This window comes from Erythrolamprus reginae, chromosome 9 (assembly GCF_031021105.1).
Source record: "Erythrolamprus reginae isolate rEryReg1 chromosome 9, rEryReg1.hap1, whole genome shotgun sequence".
Lineage (NCBI taxonomy): Eukaryota > Metazoa > Chordata > Lepidosauria > Squamata > Dipsadidae > Erythrolamprus > Erythrolamprus reginae.
The window spans coordinates 40123895-40146571 of record NC_091958.1 but is presented as its reverse complement, the minus strand read 5'-3'; the positions used below and the strand labels follow the sequence as shown (position 1 = coordinate 40146571).

Below are 22677 nucleotides of genomic sequence, written 5' to 3'. Positions count from 1 at the left end.
TTTCTAGGCCCAGGATCGAAAGTCTAGCCTCGTTTCGAGTGGAGGAGTGAAGGGCTCTTCTAGTGAAGTATCTTTGGACATTTTCAAGGGTGTTAATGTCTGAGATGCGATATGGGTTCCAAACAGATGAGCTGTTTTCGAGGATGGGTCTGGCAAAAGTTTTGTAAGCTCTGATAAGTAGTGTGAGATTGCCAGAGCGGAAGCTACGTAGGATTAGGTTTACAACTCTTGAAGCCTTCTTGGCTAATAATCCACGCCTATTTGCTTCATGATATGCTTTCTCTAAACCAGGATTCTTCAAACTTGGGAGAGTGTTTGGAAACTCCAGATTGTGCAAAATGCGGCCACGAGAGCTATCGTGGGGCTCCTTAGATTCGCCCATGTCTCGTCAACACTCTGCAGCCTGCATTGGTTGCCGATTAGTTTCCGGTCACAATTCAAAGTGTTGGTAATTTATTTATTTATTTATTAGATTTGTATGCCGCCCCTCTCCGTAGACTCAAGGCGGCTCACAACAACAATAAAATAATTCAAGACAAATCTAATAATTTAAAAACATTAAAAAAACCCGTTATTAAAGCAGAGATACACACAAACATACCATACATGAATTGTATAGGCCAGGGGGAGATGTCTCAATTCCCACATGCCTGACGGCAGAGGTGGATTTTAAGGAGTTTACCAAAGTCAAGGAGGGTGGGGGCAGTTCTAATCTGGTTCCAGAGGGTCGGGGCCGCCACAGAGAAGGCTCTTCCCCTGGGTCTCGCCAAACGACATTGTTTAGTCAACAGGACCCGGAGAAGGCCAACTCTGTGGGACCTAATCGGTCACTGGGATTCGTGCGGCAGAAGGCCTATAAAGGTAATGATCTATAAATCCCTACCTGGCACCTTAGGGACCACCTTCTGCCACACGAATCCCAGCGACCGATTAGGTCCCACAGAGTTGGCCTTCTCCAGGTCTCATCGACTAAACAATGTCATCTGGTGGGGAAGAGCCTTCTCTGTGGTGGCCCCGGCCCTCTGGAATCAACTCCCCCCGAAGATCAGAACCGCCCCCACCCTCCTTGCCTTTCGTGAATTACTCAAGACCCACCTATATCATCAGGCATGGGGAAATTGAGCCCCTGGGTTTATATTATTTATGTATGGTAATAATGGGTTTTAAGATGTGTTTTTAATGTATTAGATTTGTTTACATTGTTGTTATTGTTGTGAGCTGCTCCGAGTCTCTGGAGAGGGGCGGCATACAAATCTAATAAATTAAATCAAATTAAAATTAATCAAATTAAGCAGTGTGGATTTCGTGCTGGTTGGGGAATTCTGGGAACTGAAGTTCCATGGTGCACTGCTGTCATTGTCAGAATTTTGCTCTTAACATTCAAATGAAATCTGTTTTCTGGTAACTTAAATCCATCTGCTCTCCTGGCTTTCTTAAATGCAACATGCAGTAGTTCAACTACACACACCTGTTGAAATTGCAAGTTTGAGAAATGCTGTTGGTAAACCAACAAATATATAATAAAATTGATTTTCCAGCTGTTTCTCAATGACTGACAGGAGAACAAAAACCTGTTCTGTCACATACCAGTCTAAAGCTGAGCCGAAATTTTTATTCATTTACTTTTATTACATTTTGGCTCATTCTCAACCCAAAATCTGCCAAACAGCGTCATAAGCTTCTTTCACAAACAGTTTTGCATTTTAATATTAGACTTGTATTATATTGTATTGTTGTTCTTCTTGCGAGCCACCCTGAGACTTCGGAGAGGGGTGGCATACAAATCATCATCATCTTATTCTTCTTATTCTTCTTATTCTTCTTATTCTTCTTATTCTTCTTATTCTTCTTATTCTTCTTATTCTTCTTATTCTTCTTATTCTTCTTATTCTTCTTATTCTTCTTATTCTTCTTATTCTTCTTATTCTTCTTATTCTTCTTATTCTTCTTCTTCTTCTTCTTCTTATTATTATTATTATTATTATTATTATCTAGGTCAAGGGTTTCCAACCTTGGCAACTTTAAGACCTGTAGACTTCAACTTCCAGAATTCCTCTGAAACACCAAGGTTGAAATTGCAAGGAAAGGACTAGTCCAGGGGTCACCAAACTCAGCCACTTTAAGACTTGTGGACTTCAACTCCAAAGCAAAGCTGGCTGTGGAATTCTGGGAGTTGAAGTCCACAAGTCTTAAAGTGGCTGAGTTTGGAGACCCCTGCTCTAGGTAATTTCTTCTGGCAAGAGTGCCAAGCAGCTTCCAGATCACTCCTCGTGTCTGATTTCTGTTCCCCTATTGGGACAGGAACCTGCTCTGTTACATTCACACCTGCAGTCATTTTATCTTTGCTCTGAATTCATTCACTGTCGATAGCCTTGGTGGCGCAGTGGTTAGAGTGCATTACTGCAAGTTGCTTCTGCTCATTGCTGGCTATAGTACATCAGTTCAAATCTCACCAGGTTCAAGGTTGACTCAACCTTCCATCCTTCCAAGGTTGGTAAAATGAGGATCCAGATTGTTGGGAGCAATAGATGCTGACTCTGTAAACTGCTTAGAGAGGGCTGGAAGAGCACTATGAAGTGGTATATAAGTCTAAATGCTATTGCTATTTTCCTCCCTCCCTTCCTCCCTTCCTTCCCTCTGCCCACTGCCAGCAGTTCAATTCTTGACTCAGGCTTCCATCCTTCAGAGGTGGGTTAAATGGGAACCCAGATTGTTGGGGGCAGAGGCTGACTCTGTAAACCACTTAGAGAGGGCAGTAAGGCACCGTAAAGTGGTATACTGTATAAGTCTAAAATGCTATTGCTATTTTCCTTCCTTCCTTCCTTCCTTCCTTCCTTCCTTTCCTTCTTCCCTTCTTTCCTTCTTTCCTTCTTTCCTTCTTTCCGTCTTTCCTTCTTTCCTTCTTTCCTTCTTTCCTTCTTTCCTTCTTTCCTTCCTTTCTTCCCTCTGCTCACTGCCAGCAGTTCAATTCTTGACTCAGCCTTCCATCCTTCCGAGGTGGGTCAAATGAGGACCCAGATTTGTATGCCGCCCCTCTCCGAAGACTCGGGGCAGCTCACAATAGTGAACAATATGAACAAATCCAATACTTAAAAACACTATCTAAAACCCCTATCATTAAAATAACCACACAACCCAATCATACCATACATAAACCTTATTAGCAGGGAGATGTATCAGTTACCCCATGCCTGGTGACAAAGGTGGGTTTTCAGCAATTTATGAAAGGTGAGGAGGGTGGGGGCAGTTCTAATCTCGGGGGGGGGAGTTGATTCCAGAGGGCTTGGGCCGCCACAGAGAAGGCTCTTCCCCTGGGTCCCGCCAGATGACATTGTTAAGTATACAAATATTCAGCATAATAGTATAAAATATAAGTATATTATCTATTTTATTAAAAATAAGATTAAGTGTAGCGTGATTAAATGTATATAAGTTTACAAAAGCTCAAAAGAAAAATATGTAAGAGTGTACCAATGCAGAACTACTTAGTGTATTTATTATGATTGTGGTAATACTTGAAAAGATAAAACTGGAGCAGTTTGTCAATAGCTCCCAGGGGCTAGAAGAAGATATTAGGGTTATTGAATTAACTGGGAGTATAGAAAACAAATACTGTGTTCTCTCAATTTTCGCGGGGGATGCGTTCCGAGACCGCCCGCGAAAGTCGAATTGCTGCGAAGTAGAGATGCGGAAGTAAATACATTATTTTTGGCTATGAACAGTATCACAAGCCTTCCCCTAATACTTTAAACCCCTAAATTGCAATTTCCCATTCCCTTAGGAACCATTTAGATTATTACCATGTTTATTTATTAAAGTTTATTTAAAAAAATATTTATTAAAGGCAGATGAAAGTTTGGCGATGACATATGACGTCATCAGGCAGGAAAAACTGTGGTATAGGGGAAAAACCCGCAAAGTATTTTTTAATTAATATTTTTGAAAAACCGTGGTATAGACTTTTCGCGAAGTTCGAACCCGCGAAAATCGAGGGAACACTGTATATAAAATTAGAGGGAATAGGAGAAAGGGATTTGAAAGGAGAGGATACAATTTCTTCTGCATCCTTAAGAGGGAACTAAACCATAATGTCAGAAATGCAGAGAATATCTCTCCCTCTCCCTCCCTCCCATTTCTATAGCCGCCTATTTCATAAACGTGACCCTGAATGCTCTGAAGCAGTGATTTTCAACCTTTCTTGAGCCGCGGCACATTTTTTACATTTACGAAACCCTGGGGCACATTGAGCGCGGGGGCGGGGGTGCTGCTAAAAAAAGTTTGGACAAAAAAATTCTCTCTCTCTCTCTCTCTCTTCCTCCCTTTCGCTCTATTTCTCTCCCTCTTTCTCCATCTTTCTTTCTCTCTCTCTCCATCCCTCTTTCTTCCTTCCTTCCTCTCTTTTTTGCTCTCTTTCTCTCTCCCTTCCTCCCTCCCTCTATGTCTTTCTCTCTCTCTCCTTCCCTCCCTATCTTTTTCTTTCTCTCTGTTGCTTTCTCTCTCTCTTGCTCTCTCTCTTTCTCTCTTGATTTCTCTCTCTTGTTCTCTTTCTCGCTCGCTCACTCTTTCTCTCTCTTGCTTTCTTTCTTTCTCTCTCTTCCTTTCTTTATCTCTTTCTTTCTCTCTCTGAGCTTCGCGGCACACCTGACCATGTCTTGCGGCACACTAGTGTGCCTCGGCACACTGGTTGAAAAACACTGCTCTGAAGAACCCTCTCTCGGGGTTGCTCAGAATCAGTGGGAGGAGTTGTGGGCAAGCAGAGACAGCACTGTCTACCTTGCTGGGGTGGGAAGTGGGGGGAAACCATCACTCCTCCCCCTTGATTCTACACATTTTCTATCCATCAGATAAATTCCTCTATCTGCCCTTAGAGAGGGCCAGAAGATTTCTCCTTTTGCTACATTTAAGCTATCTGGGAAGGACTAAAAATAGCACTTTAATTGTGTTAAAGAGTATATCATCCTTGATTACCCACTTAATTAGTCCCAAGTGACACTTTAATTAGAGGTGACCTTGAATTGGGGATTAAGAAGGTTTCGCTTCATGCAGTGATGACTATTTCGGCCCAGCAGATGGCAGCGCGTGATGGCAAAGTTTAGGGCTGTTTCAGAACATGGGAACGTGAGGCAGAGCTTGTCAGCCATGCTAAGGCTGCAGAAACAAGGCCCCTGGCTTTGTGGGGTGGGCTCCCCTCCTCCTGTCGCTCAGCAGCTGCCAAGACCAAACCCTTTGAGACTCTTCACAGCGATTGGCTTGCTTCACCTTCGAAGTTCCAGTTAAATTCAAACCGTCCAAAATGCAGCCGCATGAGCAGTTATGGGGCCCCCAAGGCAGACCCATATACAGTGGTACCTCTACTTAAGAATGCCTCTACTTTTCTAGATAAGATTTTTTTTTGCCTCTTCTTAAGAACCATTTTCTACTTAAGAACCCGAGCCCGGAAAAATTTCCCAGGTAATTTGAGAGCAGCACAAAGGCCCAGCCAGTTTCCTGCCATTCCCCCTTTAATCCCGGCCATCTTGGGCTTTTCTGGGCTCCCAGAGGAGCCATTCGGTGGTGCTTAAGGAGGCTTTGGCAGTCCAGAGCAAACAAATTTCCTTTCTCTGGGCATTTGGGGAGGGAATAAACCTCTGCCAGAGCCCAGAGAAAAGAAATGCTCCCTTCGCTCTGGGCAGTGACTGTCCTCCTCCTCTTCTTCCTCTTCCACCCACCCAAATTCCAAGCTTTTATTTCTTTCCTCCTGGGTTTGCACGCATTATATTGATTCCTATGGGAAACATTGCTTCTACTTACAAACTTTTCTACTTAAGAACCTGGTCACGGAACGAGTTAAGTTCTTAAGTAGAGGTACCATTGTATCTCCATCACTCTGTGGACTGCATTGGCTGCCGATTAGTTTCCGGACTCAATTCAAAGTGTTGGTTATGACCTATAAAGCCCTACATGGCAACGGGCCAGATTACCTCCGGGACCGCATTCTGCCGCATGAGTCCCAGCGATGGGTGAGGTCCCACAGAGTTGGCCTTCTGCAGGTCCCGTCAACCAGGCAATGTTGCTTGGCAGGGCCAAGGGGAAGAGCCTTCCTTGTGGTGGGGCCGGCCCTCTGGAATCAGCTCCCCATGGAGATTCGTATTGCCCCCCACCTTCCTCGCCTTCTGTAAAAACTTAAAGACCTATCTGTGCCACCAGGCTTGGGGCCATTAGACCCTAGCCTCCTCGGTCGACGAATGTAGTATGTTTCAATGTGTGAATGGTAATGGATGATTTTAACTCTCTTAGTGTTTTTTTAAAGTTTTAGTTATATTAATTGGATTTTGTAGTTATATATACTGTATATTGTTTTTTGACATGGTGTGAGCCGCCTCTAGTCCTCGGAGAGGGATGGCATACAAATCCAATAAATAAATAAATAAATAAATTGGTAAGTTTGGAGTGGGAATAGGCAATGTGAGATTGTTGTATAGTAACCACCTACAAGTGGTCCTTGACTTCCTTTTTTTAATGTCTCCCCTCATGTTTCTTTTTACTAACTGTTCTGCCGGCGTGTTTCAACCTCCCGTAATTACAGCGTAATTAGTCCAGGAAGACACACACCACACAATAAAAGGAAAACCCAAAAGTTTTTATAAACAGAGAAACAGAAACAGCTCCCTTTTTAAATGTCAAAGGGATTTTCTGGTACACACAAGGCACAGGTTAAATGCAGTTGAATTGCTCACCCAATAACGGGGAAATTGAGTCCAATTCTAAAGTCCAGAGAGTCCACACACAATCTTGAACAGCACAAAAACCATGATCTTGATGAAACAATGAATCAGATACTGCCATGAGGCTAAAACACCAGGCTGCACTTTTATCTGTAGCACTAATTACAGCAGCCCCACCCAACCACAGGTGGCCTCATTTTCTCTTGTAATACTCCTTCAGTTGTTGTCTCCTATGCATCACTCTATGCATGCGTGGATGTGTCATTAATTCTTGTTCAGAAACCAGGGATGATACAGATGATTGATCTCCTCCTGGGCTGTCTGCCAAACTCCCCTCTTCCCTGTCACTCACGCTTCCTTGGTCAGAGGAGACAGATTCTACTGGAAGCAAAACAGGCCTGCGGCATGTGGATGTCTCCCCCACATCCACCTCCACATTGCTTGTGGCAGAAGCTGGGCCAGAGCTAACCGCAACACTAACCATACCCAATTCCTGCAACCATTCATCATACGTTTTAGCTTCCAGTCCCCTAATCATCCTGGTTGCTCTTCTCTGCACTTTTTCTGGAATCTCAACATCCTTTTTTTATAGTGTGGTGACCAAAACTGGATGCATTGTTCTAAGGGTGGTCCTACTAAAACTTTATAGATTGGTATTAGCACCTCACGTGTTCTTGATTGTTTCCCTCTGTCAATGCAACTTGATTGTTGTAGCATCCCCATGGCCACATGATCAAAATCCAAATGCTTGACAACTGATTCATATTTATGACCGTTGCAGTGTCCTGGAGTCACATGATCCCCTTTTGCGACCTTCTGACCAGCAAAGGGGAAACTAGATTCACAGTGGTACCTCATCTTACAAATCCCTCTTCATACGAACTTTTCATGATACGAACCCGGTGCTTAAGATTTTTTTGCCTCTTCTTTAAAACTATTTTCACCTTACAAACCCAAGCCACCACCACTGCGATGCCCCACCTCCAGACGACAGTTGTCAGCGTGGGGAAGCATGGGGATTCCCCTGAGGCTCCCCTCATTGGGATTCAAAGCAGCGCTGGCAAAAATGAAGGGAATCCCAGCGAGGGGAGCCTCAGGAAAATCCCAGCAACGCAAGAACGGGTGCTTCGGCTGGCAATGGAAGTCCAGAGGTGGGGTTTCCCAGCGAGGGGAGCCTCAGGGGAATCCCTGCGCTTCAGCTGGCAACGGAAGTCCAGAGGCGGGGATTCCCAGCGGTGCAAGGCAAAAGGGGTGAATTTTGGGATGGGGTTGAACACATTATTTCCTTTTACATTGATTCCTATGGGGAAATTTATTTTGTCTTACGAACTTTTCATCTTACAAACCTGGTCACAGAACTAATTAAGTTCGTAAGAAGAGGTATCACTGTATTACTAATTTAATAACTGCAGTGATTCACTTAACAAATGTGGTAAGAAAAGTGATAAAATGGGGCAAGACCCACTTAACGACATAAAGTCTGCTCATAAGTTGAGGACTACCTGTAATGCGAGAAATAAAAATAGAAGCCACACAAATCATAAGATGCCATTTGGAACGGCCCTCTCTGTAGGGAAACCATTTTCAGTACCTTGGAGAGCAGCCTCCCTTCTGGTGCCCACACACACAAGGAATTCTGATGTTTAATGCAATGTTTCTCAACCTTGGAACGTGGGCTTCAACTCCCAGAATTCCCCAGCCAGCCATGGCTAACTGGGGAATTCTGGGAGTTGAAGTCCACACCCTTAAAGTTGCCAAGGATGAAAAACACTGGTTTAGAGGGAATGTTGGCGGAGACAACCCTTTATCTGCTGACCTTCCCTTCTTAAGATATTATTTGTTTGTTTGTTTGTTTAATTAATTCGACTTCTATGCCGCTTAATCCCAAAAGAAGCAGGGCTACAAAACAATAAAAAGAAGTCAAATTTACAATCTAATTATAAAACCCCTAATTAAAAAACCAAATTGACCAATCACGACAACATGCATACATATTCATAAAATTTGTCCATGATAGTTGATGATTCAAGGCCCCCCAGGCCTGCCGGCAAAGTCAGGTCTTCATGGCCTTTTGGAAGGCTAGTAGGGTGGAAGTAGTATGGACGCTGGGGGGGAGTTGATTCCATAGAGCCGGAGCAGCCACAGAGAAGGGCCTCCCCCGCAGTCTCACCAACCTGCATTGCTTAGTCAACGTGACTTGGAGGAGGGGACCGGTGCTCTTATTGGTCTCTGGGAGGTATGCGGCAAGAGACGGTCCTGTAAATAGTCTGGCCCTGAGCCATGTAGAGATTTGTAGGTAATAACCAACACCTTGAATTGTTCTCAGACTAATAGGAAGCTAGTGCAGGACACAGAGCATGGATGGTATATGGGTGTTCCAAAGTATACCCATGGCAGCTCATGCGGCTGCATTATGGACCATTTGGAGTCTCCGAACACTCTTCAAGGGTAGCCCCATGTAGAGCGTGTTGCAATAATCAAGACAGGAGGTGATGAGGGCCTGAGTGACTGTGCTCTGCCCTGTCTACTTAATCAATCAATCAATCAACCACAATAGAGCTGGAAGGGACTGTGGAGATCTCCTATTCCAGCCTCTTGCTCAAGCAGGAGACCTTATACATTCCAGGAAAATGATTTTCCAAACTTTTCTTAAAAACCTCCAGTGATGAAGCCCCCACAACTTCTGAAGGAAAGCTATTCCACCGGTTAATGGTTCTTGCTGTTAGGAAGTTTCTTCTCAATTCCAGGTTGCTTCTCTCCATGTTTAGTTTCCACCCATTGTCTCTTGTCCTACGATCAGGTGCTTTGGAGAATAGTTTGAGCCCCACTCTTCTTTGTGGCAGCCACTCAAATGTCAGAATACTTCTATCATGTCATTTCTAGTCAGGGGTGGGCAGCAGGCAGGACGGGGTGGAACACAGTTCCACCAGCAGAAATGAAGATGTGTGCGCAGCTCTAGCTGATCGGCAGCTGTCACTTCCTGGATTATCGGTTTCAGCTCGGCTCTCCTTTTTTCCCTGCTGTTGCTGCTGCGTCTGTGCTCCTTGCTTTTTTCCTCTTTCCTCCTTCCTGGCCTCGGATGAGCTTCCCTCTCTCCTGCCCGGCTCCCCTCCAGCCTCACGCGGCCACCTCCCGCCTGAAGGTCCAAACAGAAGATGTGGGTGGAAGCGGCGTTGGCAGCATTTATGCTTCTGGCAGCACCCGTTCACCTAGCTACCCAGCCTAAGGTGGGGGGGCGACCCAGGAAGGAGAGCGTGGGAAACACGAAGCAAATTGTCACCCCAGAGAGTGACACTGGTAAGGTTGTAAGTCAAGGACTTAACAGTTTACTTGAACGATGATGATCATTCAAGCCACTCCCACTTGGTCAAATGGCCAGCAAGCCGTTCCTACCCAGTCACATGACCATTAAGCCACACCCATAAGATAAGCCACACCCACAGTAAAAATTTTGGCTGCCAATTACTGCTTGTAGTCCTTCTTTTCTCTAGACTGGCTATACCAGTGTTTGTAGCATGGTATATCATAAATATCTCCATGCCACTATGTATGTATCATATAATGAAGGGCTAACAAAATTTTTACTACCACACTGTGGACATGGCTTATTTTTTTTGAGGGGTGTGTGTGGCTTGGTGATCATGTGACCAAGTAGGAGTGGCTTGCAAGCCATGTGACCAGCTGGGAGTAGCTTGACAATCATGTGATTTGACCAAGGATTTTCCAAGGACCTCAAAACAATCCCCATATCAATGGACTCAAAACAAGCAGGTCATCGAAATCACCCACATCCCAGAAGTGAGAATCCATAGAACAGTGAAATGACCAAAACATCTCACCTAGAATTTTGAAAGCCCATTTTGAGCATTGTCATAAAGGTGCCTTCATGATTAAAATGGCCACTCACAAAATAATCACTTACTCAAAGGCAACAATCTAAAGTGTTCCTTGCTACTTTCACAGAGTAAGTGAATATCCCAAAATGCTCCATTCCACATAACAGTCTTCACCGTCTTTCTTACAGACTACCAAACAAAATCAAGATTTCTGACAAAACATTAGGTTCCAAGCATTATTCATTTTATTTTCTAGAGCAGAGGGTCCCCAAACTTGGCAACTTTAAGACTTGTGAACTTCAACTCCCAGAATTCTCCAGACTTCTGTTCCAAAGAATATTATAGCCATTTGGAAAGGAGGGGAAAGCAGAAAGCCAGATCGCGTGGAATGAATTCCAGATCATATCTCCTTATACTTTTCCTGGACACTTTCGTTTGTAGCAAAATCGCTGGCTTTGGGGTTGCCCTGCATTTTCTTTCAACAGCTTTCGGTGCAAATTGGGTGCTCTGGGGTGGAGCTCCATTTTCTCTACCCCACTGCATTCTCCCCTCCGCCCCATCCGGGCAGCAGTCCAACCCTGGTATCATATGACAAATCATTATGTCAGAAGAGTGCCCCTCTGCATCTAACAAACATGAACTTTGGCTCTGGTCTCCATGGAGCCTTAGCTTAGGTTAAGACCTTTATAGAATGTGTAGATCTACTCAGAAGAACTGGGATATGGCTGGGCTACTAATTTACCACCCTGTCCCTTTCTGAAGGGCAAATTCTCTGGTTGCTTCAGGTGAATTTCTCCCTTTCCCACACGGGATTGTTTTTATTGCACTGACTGGATACTTGCTAATTGAACGAGTTGATGGACTGAGACATTGGGCCAAGCTGAACAAATTATGCAGCAATTAGATAAGCAAGTCAGAAATGCATTAATTAAAGTGCACTACTCTGGGAAGAGGCTGTCCTAAGAAAATGTGTTTTCCGTGATATATATTTCTGCACATTGATTTTGAAGTATTTGTTGGTGGCGCACAGGGGCTAATCTTTCCGCCACAAATTTCTAGAATAGGTTGACCCCAAATTCTTCCTTCGGCAGCAATGGTAAGGTTTGTGGGCTGACGTCAAGGACATTTGTCCCTGGAACTCTGTTCTGTCACCTCCATATAACTCAGAGATCTGACAGAAAAGAGGAGGATCTGCATGGTTTGCGAGCTGTAATGCTGTACTACAGAAGCATAAACCTGTCCTTGTCTGATGCAAGTGAAAGTTAGAGCTACTGTGGTGTAGTCATTAAAGGCTTCAAGATACAAGCATCTAGGCTGCATTAACAGAGGGATGGAATCAAGATCATGTTTCACAGACTGTTTCCAGCCTCCAGAGGGCCTCCGCAGGGCAGGGAAATAATAATAATAATAATAATAATAATAATAATAATAATAATAACAACAACAACAACAATAACAATAATATCATATATCATACTTACGATCATTAATCCTAATATACAACAAGTGATAAATCATAGATACCAACAGGAAAAGATAGTAGGAAAGATGAGAAGTTGAGAATGATTATAGTAGAACAGTCCTACAACATGGGTAAATATCTTCAGGCCTAAGACAGAGCTGTGACAATTGGGTGTTCAGCAGAGTGATGGCATGGAGGAAATAAACTTTGTGTCTAATTGTTTTGGCATGCAATGCTCTATAGTGGAATCCCAAATGGAGAAATTTAAATAGTTTATATCCAGGATGTGAGGGGTCTGTAGATATTTTCTCAGCTCTCTTTCTGGTTTGGGCAGTATACAGATCTTAAATGGATGGCAGGCTGGTTGCAATTGCTTTTTCTGCAGTTCTATCTATCCATTGAATCTGTCCTGTTTGGTTGCTGTGCCAGTTATAGAGGTACATTTCTTCTGTTTCCTTGTTTTACTTCCACGCTAGTCTACAATGCTTTGCAGTAACATAACAGTCATATGGTGGAGGCATAAGTAAAGAGATACACATGATTCCTTATGTTGAAGAATCAATTCTATTATTGTTTCTCAAGTGATAGAATTTTAAAATGTAGAACCGGAGTGAATTCTTTTTAGGCTGTCAAATCCACCCCGTCTCTCCCTCTGGGAATCCTAATTAAACCATCCAGAACAGATTGTTGTCCACCCTCTGTTTGAAGGTATCTAGTGACAGGAAGCCCACCACCTCTCTCAATAATTGGTTCCATTGCTGAACTGCTGTCATTGTCAGAATTTTGCTCTTAAAATTCAAACAAAATCTGCCTTCTGCTAACTTTAAATCCATCTGTTCTCCTGTTCTCTCTTAAATGCAATATGTAATCGTTCAACTATACATCAGCCAGCTATTTCACTATCCTAGAATACTATTCACCAGTCCCTGGAGTTTAAACTCATTCAAAGTAAACAGATTTTCCTTAACCGTGTTCATGTAACTCTCAGGTTTCAGTCCTCATTTTTTGTCCTGCTCTTCACAATTTCCTAGTGGAATTGTGTTGGGGAAGATTAAACCGAAATGAAATGAAAGAGACAAAAGAAATACCACAAAGATAAAAAGAAGCATATGTATCTTTGATTTATAAGACAGCAAGCATCTGGAAAAACTCAAGTCACATAAAAATCATTCTCCATATCAAATGTTGATTACAATTTTTTTACTACACTAATAGCTGAAGGTTTACAGAATTATATTCCAGGTAATGCAGATAGATTAAGCAGATTATGGAAGCTCTAATATACCCAAATACAATAGAACTGACAAAAAAAAATTAAATATAAAGAAATATTAGATACAAACTGTAAACTCAAAAGTAGGAAAGAATTAATAATACAAAATATAAATATAGATTGGTGGACATACCTACAAATTCAATCTAGATATAAAAAGGATATGGAACAATCAGGTATAGAAAGAATTACCCAACCACTAGATAAACTATTGACAGGCCCGGAAGAAAAAGCAATATATAAAATATATAAATATCTGATGGAATGTGAAAGACCAGAGGAGATAGTTAAAGGTACAATGATTGCCTGGGCAAAAAACGTAGGCCATAATATATATATAGAGGAATGGGAACAGATTTGGAAGAGAAATATTAAATTAACAAAATCCACACAATATAAAGAAAACCAATATAAAATGCTATACCGTTGGCATCTTCCACCCAAAAGACTAGCTAAAATGCACAAAACTTACAGCCCAATGTGTTGGAAATGTAAAAACACTCAAGGCACCTTCTTTCACCTATGGTGGTTATGTCCAGAGACAAGAAAATACTGGAAAAAAATAAATAATTGGCTGTGTCAAATAACAAATACAAAAATAGAATATACGCCAGAATTTTTTTTATTGGGTATTATGAGAGGTAACTATTCTAAAAATGTAAAACATTTAAGCTTGCATATTACAACAGCTGCAAGGATTGTATTTGCACAGAACTGGAAAAATCCGCAAATACCTGAACACAATGAGGTTATCAAGAAAATATACGACTGTGCAGAGATGGACAGATTGACAATGGAACTTAATAATCGAAAAGAATTGGACTATTATGAAACCTGGACAAAATGGTACCAATGGACAAAAAAAAGAAACTTAAAAGAAGCATTGGAATAAAACATCAAGAAATCTAAAAGTAATTAGAAGACAATGTTGATAGGAATGTATATACGATGTAGATTCATCTGTAAATATGACTATGTACTTTTTTTAAAAAAAGGAAAAAAATAATAAATATATATTAAAAAAAAAGATTAAGGAGATTATACCAAGGACAGTGCCAGATTTATAATAAAAAGGGGGGGGGGGAGAGAGATGTACAAGAAGCTAAAAAAGCAGCAATATTTCTTATAGATCAGAAAAAGCCTTTGACAATTTGGAATGGCCATTCCTATTTGCAGTATTGAAGAAACGAAATCCAGAAGAAGAATTTAAAGCCTGAGTTAAGTGCATTTATAAGCAGCAGGGCAAAGATTATGACTAATGGAACATTTTCTACAGATTTTTCAATAAGCAAAGCGACATGACAAGGATGTCCATTTTCTCCTTTAATATTTGCAATTGCTTCAGTCATATTAGCCAATAAGGTTCTAAAAGATAAGTAACATCAGGCATTACAATTCAAGGAGTGGAATATAAATTAAAATGCTATATGTGGTACTAACTATTATGCAGCTGCAAAGGGTGATAAGACAGCTGATGAAAACAATTAAAGGTTTTGGTGAATTCTCGGGATATAAAATTACGCACAAAAACCAAAGATAATAATGAGACATTTATCCCGAGAAGAAGAAAGCTTTGTGCAGGAAAAGTCAGGTTGCCAGACAACAAAGGATCCAGTGAAGTATTTGGAACTGTATTTGTCAGGCGGTAACAAAGATATATTTCAAAATAATTGCAGAAAATTATATAGAGAAATTTATTTTAAAAAGGTTTTAAAAGGTGGAAAATTTAAAAACTCTCCTGATTAGAATCAGTTGTGACTATTAAAATGAATATATAGTCTGTGTGGACTCCTATCTGGACAAATTCCTGCATTTTCGTGGCAAGATTTTGGAAGTGATTTGCCATTGGCTGTTTCCTAGCACTTAAAGGGAATGACTGTTGAGATGGTTGAGGCTCATCTAGCTGGCTTCTTTCCTATGAAAGGACTGGAGTTTGTGGTCTCCTAGTTTTTAGTCCGGTCCCTGGAGATATTTTTTTAAAATTTATCTCTGGAACAGTGTATGGGAGGCAGCCTCGCACTGGGTGTATGGGAAGCACATGCTCCTCCTGGACGCCTCGAAGTCTCTCTTTTTTTTTAAGCCTTAAAGGTTTGGATTTTTTTGATTCCCCTCCCCTCAACTTCTTCCTTCGGCAGCGACTGTCCTCCTCCTCTTCTTCCTCCTCCTCCTCCCACCCAAATTCCGAGCTTTTATTTCTTTCCTAATGGGTTTGCATGCATTATTTGCTTCTACTTACAAACTTTTCTACCAAAGAACCTAGTCATGGAATGAATTAAGTTCTTAAGTAGAGGTACCACTGTATTTGTATTTGGTTGTGAGTCACACTGAATCCTCTGGGAGTTGGGCGACATATGAGTCCAAATGAATGAATGACTGACTGATATAGGATGGCAACCCTGACCCAAGAACTGAAGAAGCTTCCATTTTCAAGGATTTGGGATAAGAGGAGCTCCTTCAGGAATCTGTTAGAGCAGGGGACCCCAAACGTGGCAACTTTAAGACTTGTGGACTTCAACTCCCAGAATTCTGAGAGTTAAAGTCCACAAGTCTTAAAGTTGCCAAGTTTGAAGACCTCTGTGTTAGAGCTTCTTCTCAGCTTTTGATTCCTGGACCAGCTCTACTGACCCTTCCTCTGTGTCCTGACCCTCGTTCCATTGACTGTAGGTGTCCATAGGTTTCTTCTGGAAGCTTCTCTGGATTTTGGAACATCTAAAAAAACCTAAAAAAAATTCCTACTGGTTCTGTGAGCATGGCTTGGTGGGGTCATGTGACTGGGTGGGCGTGGTTATGTAGTCATGTGAGACTGGGGGAGCAAAAGACAAAAACTCACTTTAACAATGTTCTGCTGGAGCAGGGATGGACTAAATGACCACCCAGGTACCTTCCAGCCCTGGATTATCCTCTGAAGCTTCATCTAGTGTAAGGTTTATAGTCCTTCCTTCCTCTCCTTTTTCTCTCCCTCTCTCCCTCTCTCCTCTTTCTTTCTTTCTTTCTTTCTTTCTTTCTTTCCTTCCTTCCTTCCTTTCCTTCTTTCCTTTCTTTCTTTCTTTCTTTTCCTCCTTCCTCCTTTCCTTCCTTCCTTCCTCCTTCTCCTTCTCCTTTTTCCTCTCTCTCTCTCTCTTTCTTTCCATCCCCACCCACTATTTTTCCTAGCAGGGTTCATGGGAAAAAATAGTTGCAAAGATCAGTTGTGCAGCATGTAATCGTCATAACTTCTTTTAAAACTTTTTTAAAAGTATCTTTTAATACCGGTTCTGTGAACCAGTAGCATTTTTGATTACCAATTCGGGAGAACCGTCCCGAACTGGTAGCATTTCACCCCTGATCCCAACTATTTTGAGTTTGTTCTCCAATCAACTTTCCTTCCCACGAAACCTATGCTGCTGTCTGTGCCACGAGAGGTTTGGCTTTTCACTTGTCAGTAAAGATGCAAACTTCATTGCTGTTACAAGGATTCTCTGAGTTCCTAAAAGAGATTCTGGAGAAAACCAGTTGAGAAATGAATAGTGGCTGCCCTTCATCTCCAATGAAAACTAGTGCACAGACTGTGTTCAGCTGATGTACTACCTCATTATCCTCTTTCAGATTTCCTTCAAGTCTTTTGTTCTCCGGGGATTGGCTATTTGCATTTTCCCATGTCTTTTAAAATTTATTTACATAAACTGTGTATGTCCGTAATCCTTTTCGCAACTGTTATTGCCTTCTATTATGCAAATGGGTCTGCTCTGCTCTCATTTGGGCAGCAATTCTCCCTTTCTGAAGGAAGGCTGCTTCTCCTGCAAATAATGTCCCTGCCATTTCTCATTAAGGATGCCAGGAGCCTCTTGAGTCTGCTCGCGTCTTTCCCAGTGTGATCTGGGCATCGTGGCTCGGCTTTGATTAATCGCGGCATTGGAGGGGATCTTCGAAGCTACCCCAGTCTCTTGATCAAGGCAGGGGTCCGAATGAAGTCATCCCCAATAGATGGGGTCCAGGTTCTGCTGATAGACCTCCATCCGCTTCAATAAAACTCAAATATTTTGGGCAGATTTGCTCTGGGGGCTCCTGTTTCTTCCTAACCTCCAGCGATTGCTTGTATTTGCTAAAAGTCATTAAAGGGCTAATCTTTCAATTGGCATGTTTGGCTGTGCAAAATCCACTGCAATGTAGGATGCATTAGATGTACCCATCTTTCTGCCAGTTGCTGCTATTGAAAAAGTGGCATCCATCCAGGGGTGGGAGACTGCCTGGACGGGGTGGGGGGACGGGACACAGTGGGGGAGCAAAAATGGAGCTCCACCCCAGAGCACCTAATTTGCACTGAAAGATGTTGAAAGAAAATGCAGGGCGTCCTGCATAAGCCATGCCCACAGTGTGGTAGTAAAAACTTTGGTAGCCCTTTGCTTTTATACTGTTGGGCATAAATATAATAATAATAATAATAATAATAATAATAATAATAATAATAATAATAATTTATTAGACTTAAATGCCACCCCTCTCCGAAGACTCGGAGCAGCTCACAACAAATAATACAGAAATACAATTATAAAAAACCCATTATAAAGCAATCATACAATCCAAACAAACCATACTTGAAATGGAACAGCTAGGGGTATGTCAATTTCCCCAAGCCTGGCGACGAAGGTGGGTTTTCAGAAGTTTGCGAAAGGCAAGGAGGGTGGGGGCAGTCCTAATCTCTGGGGGGAGTTGATTCCAGAGGGCTGGGGCCACCACAGAGAAGGCTCTTCCTCTGGGTCCCGCCAGACAACATTGTTTTGTCGACGGGACCTGGAGAAGGACGACTCTGTGGGACCTTATCGGTCGCTGGGATTCTTGCCAAAGGTATTCTGGTCCGATGCCGTGTAGGGCTTTATTGGTCATAACCAACACTTTGAATTGTGACCAGAAACTGATTGGCAGCCTGTGCAGGCCGGGGAGTGTTGATGAGACATGGGCATATTTAGGAAAGCCCATGATAGCTCTTGTGGCTGCATTCTGCACGATCTGAAGTGTACAATCTGAAATTTCCGAACCTCGAACTTCCAAGCTTCCGAAATATACTGCTCAAAAATAAATAAATAAAGGGACCACTCAAATAACACATCCTAGATCTCAATGAATGGAATGTTCTCATTGAATACTTTGTTCTGTACAAAGTTGAATGTACACAACAGCAGGTGAAATGGATTGTCCGTCAGTGTTGCTTCCTAAGCGGATAGTTTGATTTCACAGACGTTTGATTGAGTTGGAGTTATATTGTGTTGTTTAAGTGTCCCCTTTATCTTTTTGAGCAATGTAGATCCGCATGTCTTAATATTCATGGAACAGATGATTGCCCATTTGTTAACTGAAACAGAGCAGATATTCTTTGCAAGAGATTTCTTAGATAAGAATAAGTCTGTGATGGCCATCGTTTTTATTCCAAGATGCTTCTCGTTCCTTGCCTCATCACGTTTTAATTACAGCAAAGTTGCTCCGCATTTCTGTTGACACTTTGATGGCCTAATAATGGGTATCTTCATGGCATCTTTGAGCCATAGAAATATAGAAACACAGAAGATTGATGGCAAAAAAAGACCTCCTGGTCCATCTAGTCTGCCCTTCTACTATTTCCTGTGTTTTATCCTAGGATGGATCTATGGTTATCCCAGGCATGTTTAAATTCAGTTATTGTGGATTGACCAACCATGTCTGCTGGAAGTTTGTTCCAAGCATCTACTACTCTTTCAGTCAATTAATATTTTCTCACGTTGCTTCTGATCTTTCCCCCAACTAACCTCAGAACCCCTTGGTTCTTGTGTTCACTTTCCTATTAAAAACACTTCCCTCCTGAACCTTATTTAACCCATTAATATATTTAAATGTTTCGATCTAGTCCCCCCTTTCCCTTATGTCCTCCAGACCAGTGTTTCCCAACCTTGGCAACTTGAAGATATCTGGACTTCAACTCCCAGAATTCCCCAGCCAGCATTCGCTGGCTGGGGAATTCTGGGAGTTGAAGTCCAAATATCTTCAAGTTGCCAAGGTTGGGAAACACTGCTCCAGACTATACACATGGAGTTCATGAAGTCTTTCCTGATCAGTTTTATGTTTAAGACCTTCTACCATTTTTGAGTCAAATGGCAGTCTCCCATCCCCCCCCCGATATAATAATAATAATAATAATAATAATAATAATAATAATAATAATTTATTAGATTTGCCGCCCCTCTCCGAAGACTCTCTGGATATGGGGCGTTCCTTAGGACAGATGCCTGAGTGACCTTGATGGTTCACCCAGAAAGTGGCTGGACTCCATCCTGTCTCCTTGGCCCAAGCCCGAGAGGTTTATTAATGGTGGGGAACTGGGGATGTTATTAATTTGCATTCTGTTATATAAGCAGCACTTAAGGGATGGCTGAGCAGCTTCAGCAGCTGTTTCTCAATGAGAACATTGTGTGTCTTTTGAGAACAGGCCTCCACCAAGATAACAGGCAACGTTTCCTTCCCTGTCACTGCTTCCCGACATCCCAAGTGCAATGGATGCTGCATAGATAATGTGGCCAGATTAAGTCAGAAACACCAGTGGGAAGATTCCTTTTTTCTCTCTCTCTCCTTGTTGAAGCGATTGTTGTGCTTTATTGGACCAGAGACCTCTGGGTGACTCAGAGGGCCAGGAAAAGACAATTCCATTTTTAAAAGATTCTGAGTTAAAAATAAAAACCGAAAAGAAATGAATATATAAAGATCTGCCAGCACATGGCATGCGGGATAATTGGAGAGTAGATTACCATGGTACTGAGTACACACAAACACAGCAGAGAAAATAATGACTCTCCAGTCGGTGGGTATTTATTTCTTCTGCCAATAAGCCACGTTGTGCTGCATTGGTTGCCGATCAGTTTCCGGTCACAATTCAAAGTGTTGGTTATGACCTATAAAGCCCTTCATGGCACAGGACCAGATTATCTCCGGGACTGCCTTCTGCCACACGGATCCCAGCGACCAGTTAGGTCCCACAGAGTTGGCCTTCTCCGAGTCCCGTCAACTAAACAATGTCATTTGGTGGGACCCAGGGGAAGAGCCTTCTCTGTGGCGGCCCCGGCCCTCTGGAACCAACTCCCCCCAGAGATTAGAATAGCCCCCACCCTCCTTGCCTTTCGTAAGCTCCTTAAAACCCACCTCTGCCATCCGGCGGGGGGGAACTGAGATATTCTTTCCCCTTATGCCTCTACAATTTATGCATGGTATGTTTGTATGTATGTTTGGTTTTATAATAAGGGTTTTTAGTTGTTTTAGTATTGGATTGTTACATGCTGTTTTTTATCACTGTTGTTAGCTGCCCCGAGTCCATGGAGAGGGGCGGCATACAAATCCAATGAATGAATGAATGAATGAATGAATGAATGAATGAATGAATGAAAAAATAAATAAAATAAAATAAAATATAAAATAAAATAAAATAAAATAAAATAATAAAATAAAATAAAATAAAATAAAATAAAATAAAAATAAATATTCTAATGTACTTCCCGTGTGGCAGGAGATGCCACCACCAAGTGAACCCACTGAGTTTTCCTGCATGCAGATACACAAGAGAATGGACATTGTTGCCCTTTTCACCGACAAGGGTCTTTTTTTTCCCTTTCTCTTTTAGTACGGGACGCTAAAAATCTTGTTCCGATGGATCCCAACGGCCTGTCAGACCCATATGTGAAACTCAAACTCATACCTGACCCAAAAAGCGAGAGCAAACAGAAGACTAAAACCATCAAATGTTCTTTGAACCCTGAGTGGAACGAGACCTTTAAATTGTGAGTATTGGTAGATGCAACATTTGAAGGTTGGGTGATTTCTGGGGCAGGGGTCTCCAACCTTGGAAACTTTCAGTCTTGGTGGACTTCAACTCCTAGAATTCCCCAGCCAACATCCCCAGCTGTCTGGGGAATTCTGGGAGTTGAAATTCACCAAGCAGTAAAGTTGCCCTGGTTGGAGACCCCGGTTCTGGGGAATCCAGAGCTGTGGTGGTGCAGTGGTTAAAATGCAGTATTGCAGGTAATTCTGCCAACTGCCAGGAGCTCGATCCTCACCGGATCAAGGTTGACTGAGTCTTCCATCCTTCCAAGGTTGGTACAATGAAGACCCAGATGGTTGGGGGCAAGAGGCTGACTCTGTAAAATAGTCCATAGCTGGGGGCAGAACAGCAAGAAGCCGATTCTAAACTCTAAACTCTATATATGTGCTATTGCTATTGCTATCCATATCTTAAAACAGGAGGTCAAGAAAGGGACAATATTGTTGGACAATTTCTTGTCATCCCTTCCTTTAGATCCCCCACTGTGTATCAAGTGGTTATTGAAATGGATGTCCAAGTGCCGCCTCTATGTTGTTGAGGCAGGCAGGATCCCCTTGGGTACCGTTTGTTGGGGGTCAGGAGAAAGGGAGGGTTTTGCCTTCTCCTTCTGCTCAAGATCCCCATGGACAATTGGTGGGCTACTGCGCGACACAGAATGCTGGACTTGATGGGCTTTGACCTGATTCTGCATGGCTCTTCTTAGGTTCTTATGTTCTCTCGCTTTCTATCTCATTCCTTCCTTCCCTCCCTCTTTCTCTCTCTCTCTCCTTCCTTGCTTCTCTCTCTCTCTCTGTATGTCCAAGTGCCGCCTCTATGTTGGTTGAGACAGGCAGGGTTCCCTTGGGTACCATTTTTGGGGGGTCAAGGGAAAGAGAAGGTTTTGCCTTCTCCTTCTGCTCAAAATCTCCATGGACAATTGGTGGACTACTGTGCGGCACAGAATGCTGGACTCGATGGGCTTTGGCCCGATTCAGCATGACTCTTCTTAGGTATTATGTTCACTGTGTAGAAAACCAGAAAGGGACTATAACTCAGGCAGAACCCTGGCAGAAAATCCCATATTCAGATGCCAGGTAAAGAGGAAAACCCATCTCCAATTGTAGATCGTGGACAGCTTTGACTCTTTTTAACAAGAGTTCAGACAGCCATTTGTCTGAAATTGTATAGGCCACTGGTGGCGAACCTATAGCACGGGTGCCACAGGTGGCACACAAAGCCATATCTGCTGGAACCCAAGCCATTGCCCTATTTCAGCTCCAAGGTACATATGTGTGACAGCCAGCTGATATTTGGCTCACACAGAGCCTCTGGGAGGGCGTTTTTGGCTTCCAGAGAGCCTCCAAGGGGATGGGGGAGAGTGTTTTTACCCTCTTCAGGATCCAGGGAAGCCTTTGGGGTCTGGGAAGGGTGAAACATGAGCCTACTGGGCCTACCAGAAGTTGGGAAACAGGCCATTTTTGGCCTCCAGGGGGCCTCCAGGTGGTGGGGGAAGCTGTTTTTGCCCTCTCCAGGTATTGAATTATGGGTGTGGGCACTTGTGCATGCATGATAGTGCCCATGCCTGCTCTTTTGGCACCCGAGGGAAA

General features: G+C 42.7%; 1 protein-coding gene across 1 annotated transcript in view; it reads left to right on the top strand.

Annotated features, from left to right (window-relative positions):
- Positions 1-22677, top strand: part of PRKCB (protein kinase C beta) — a 273710-nt gene that overhangs the window by 149186 nt on the left and 101847 nt on the right. The window contains exon 6 of the mRNA XM_070760867.1: positions 20894-21050. Coding sequence (XP_070616968.1) covers positions 20894-21050 — 157 coding nt within the window. The remainder of the gene's footprint in view (positions 1-20893; positions 21051-22677) is intronic.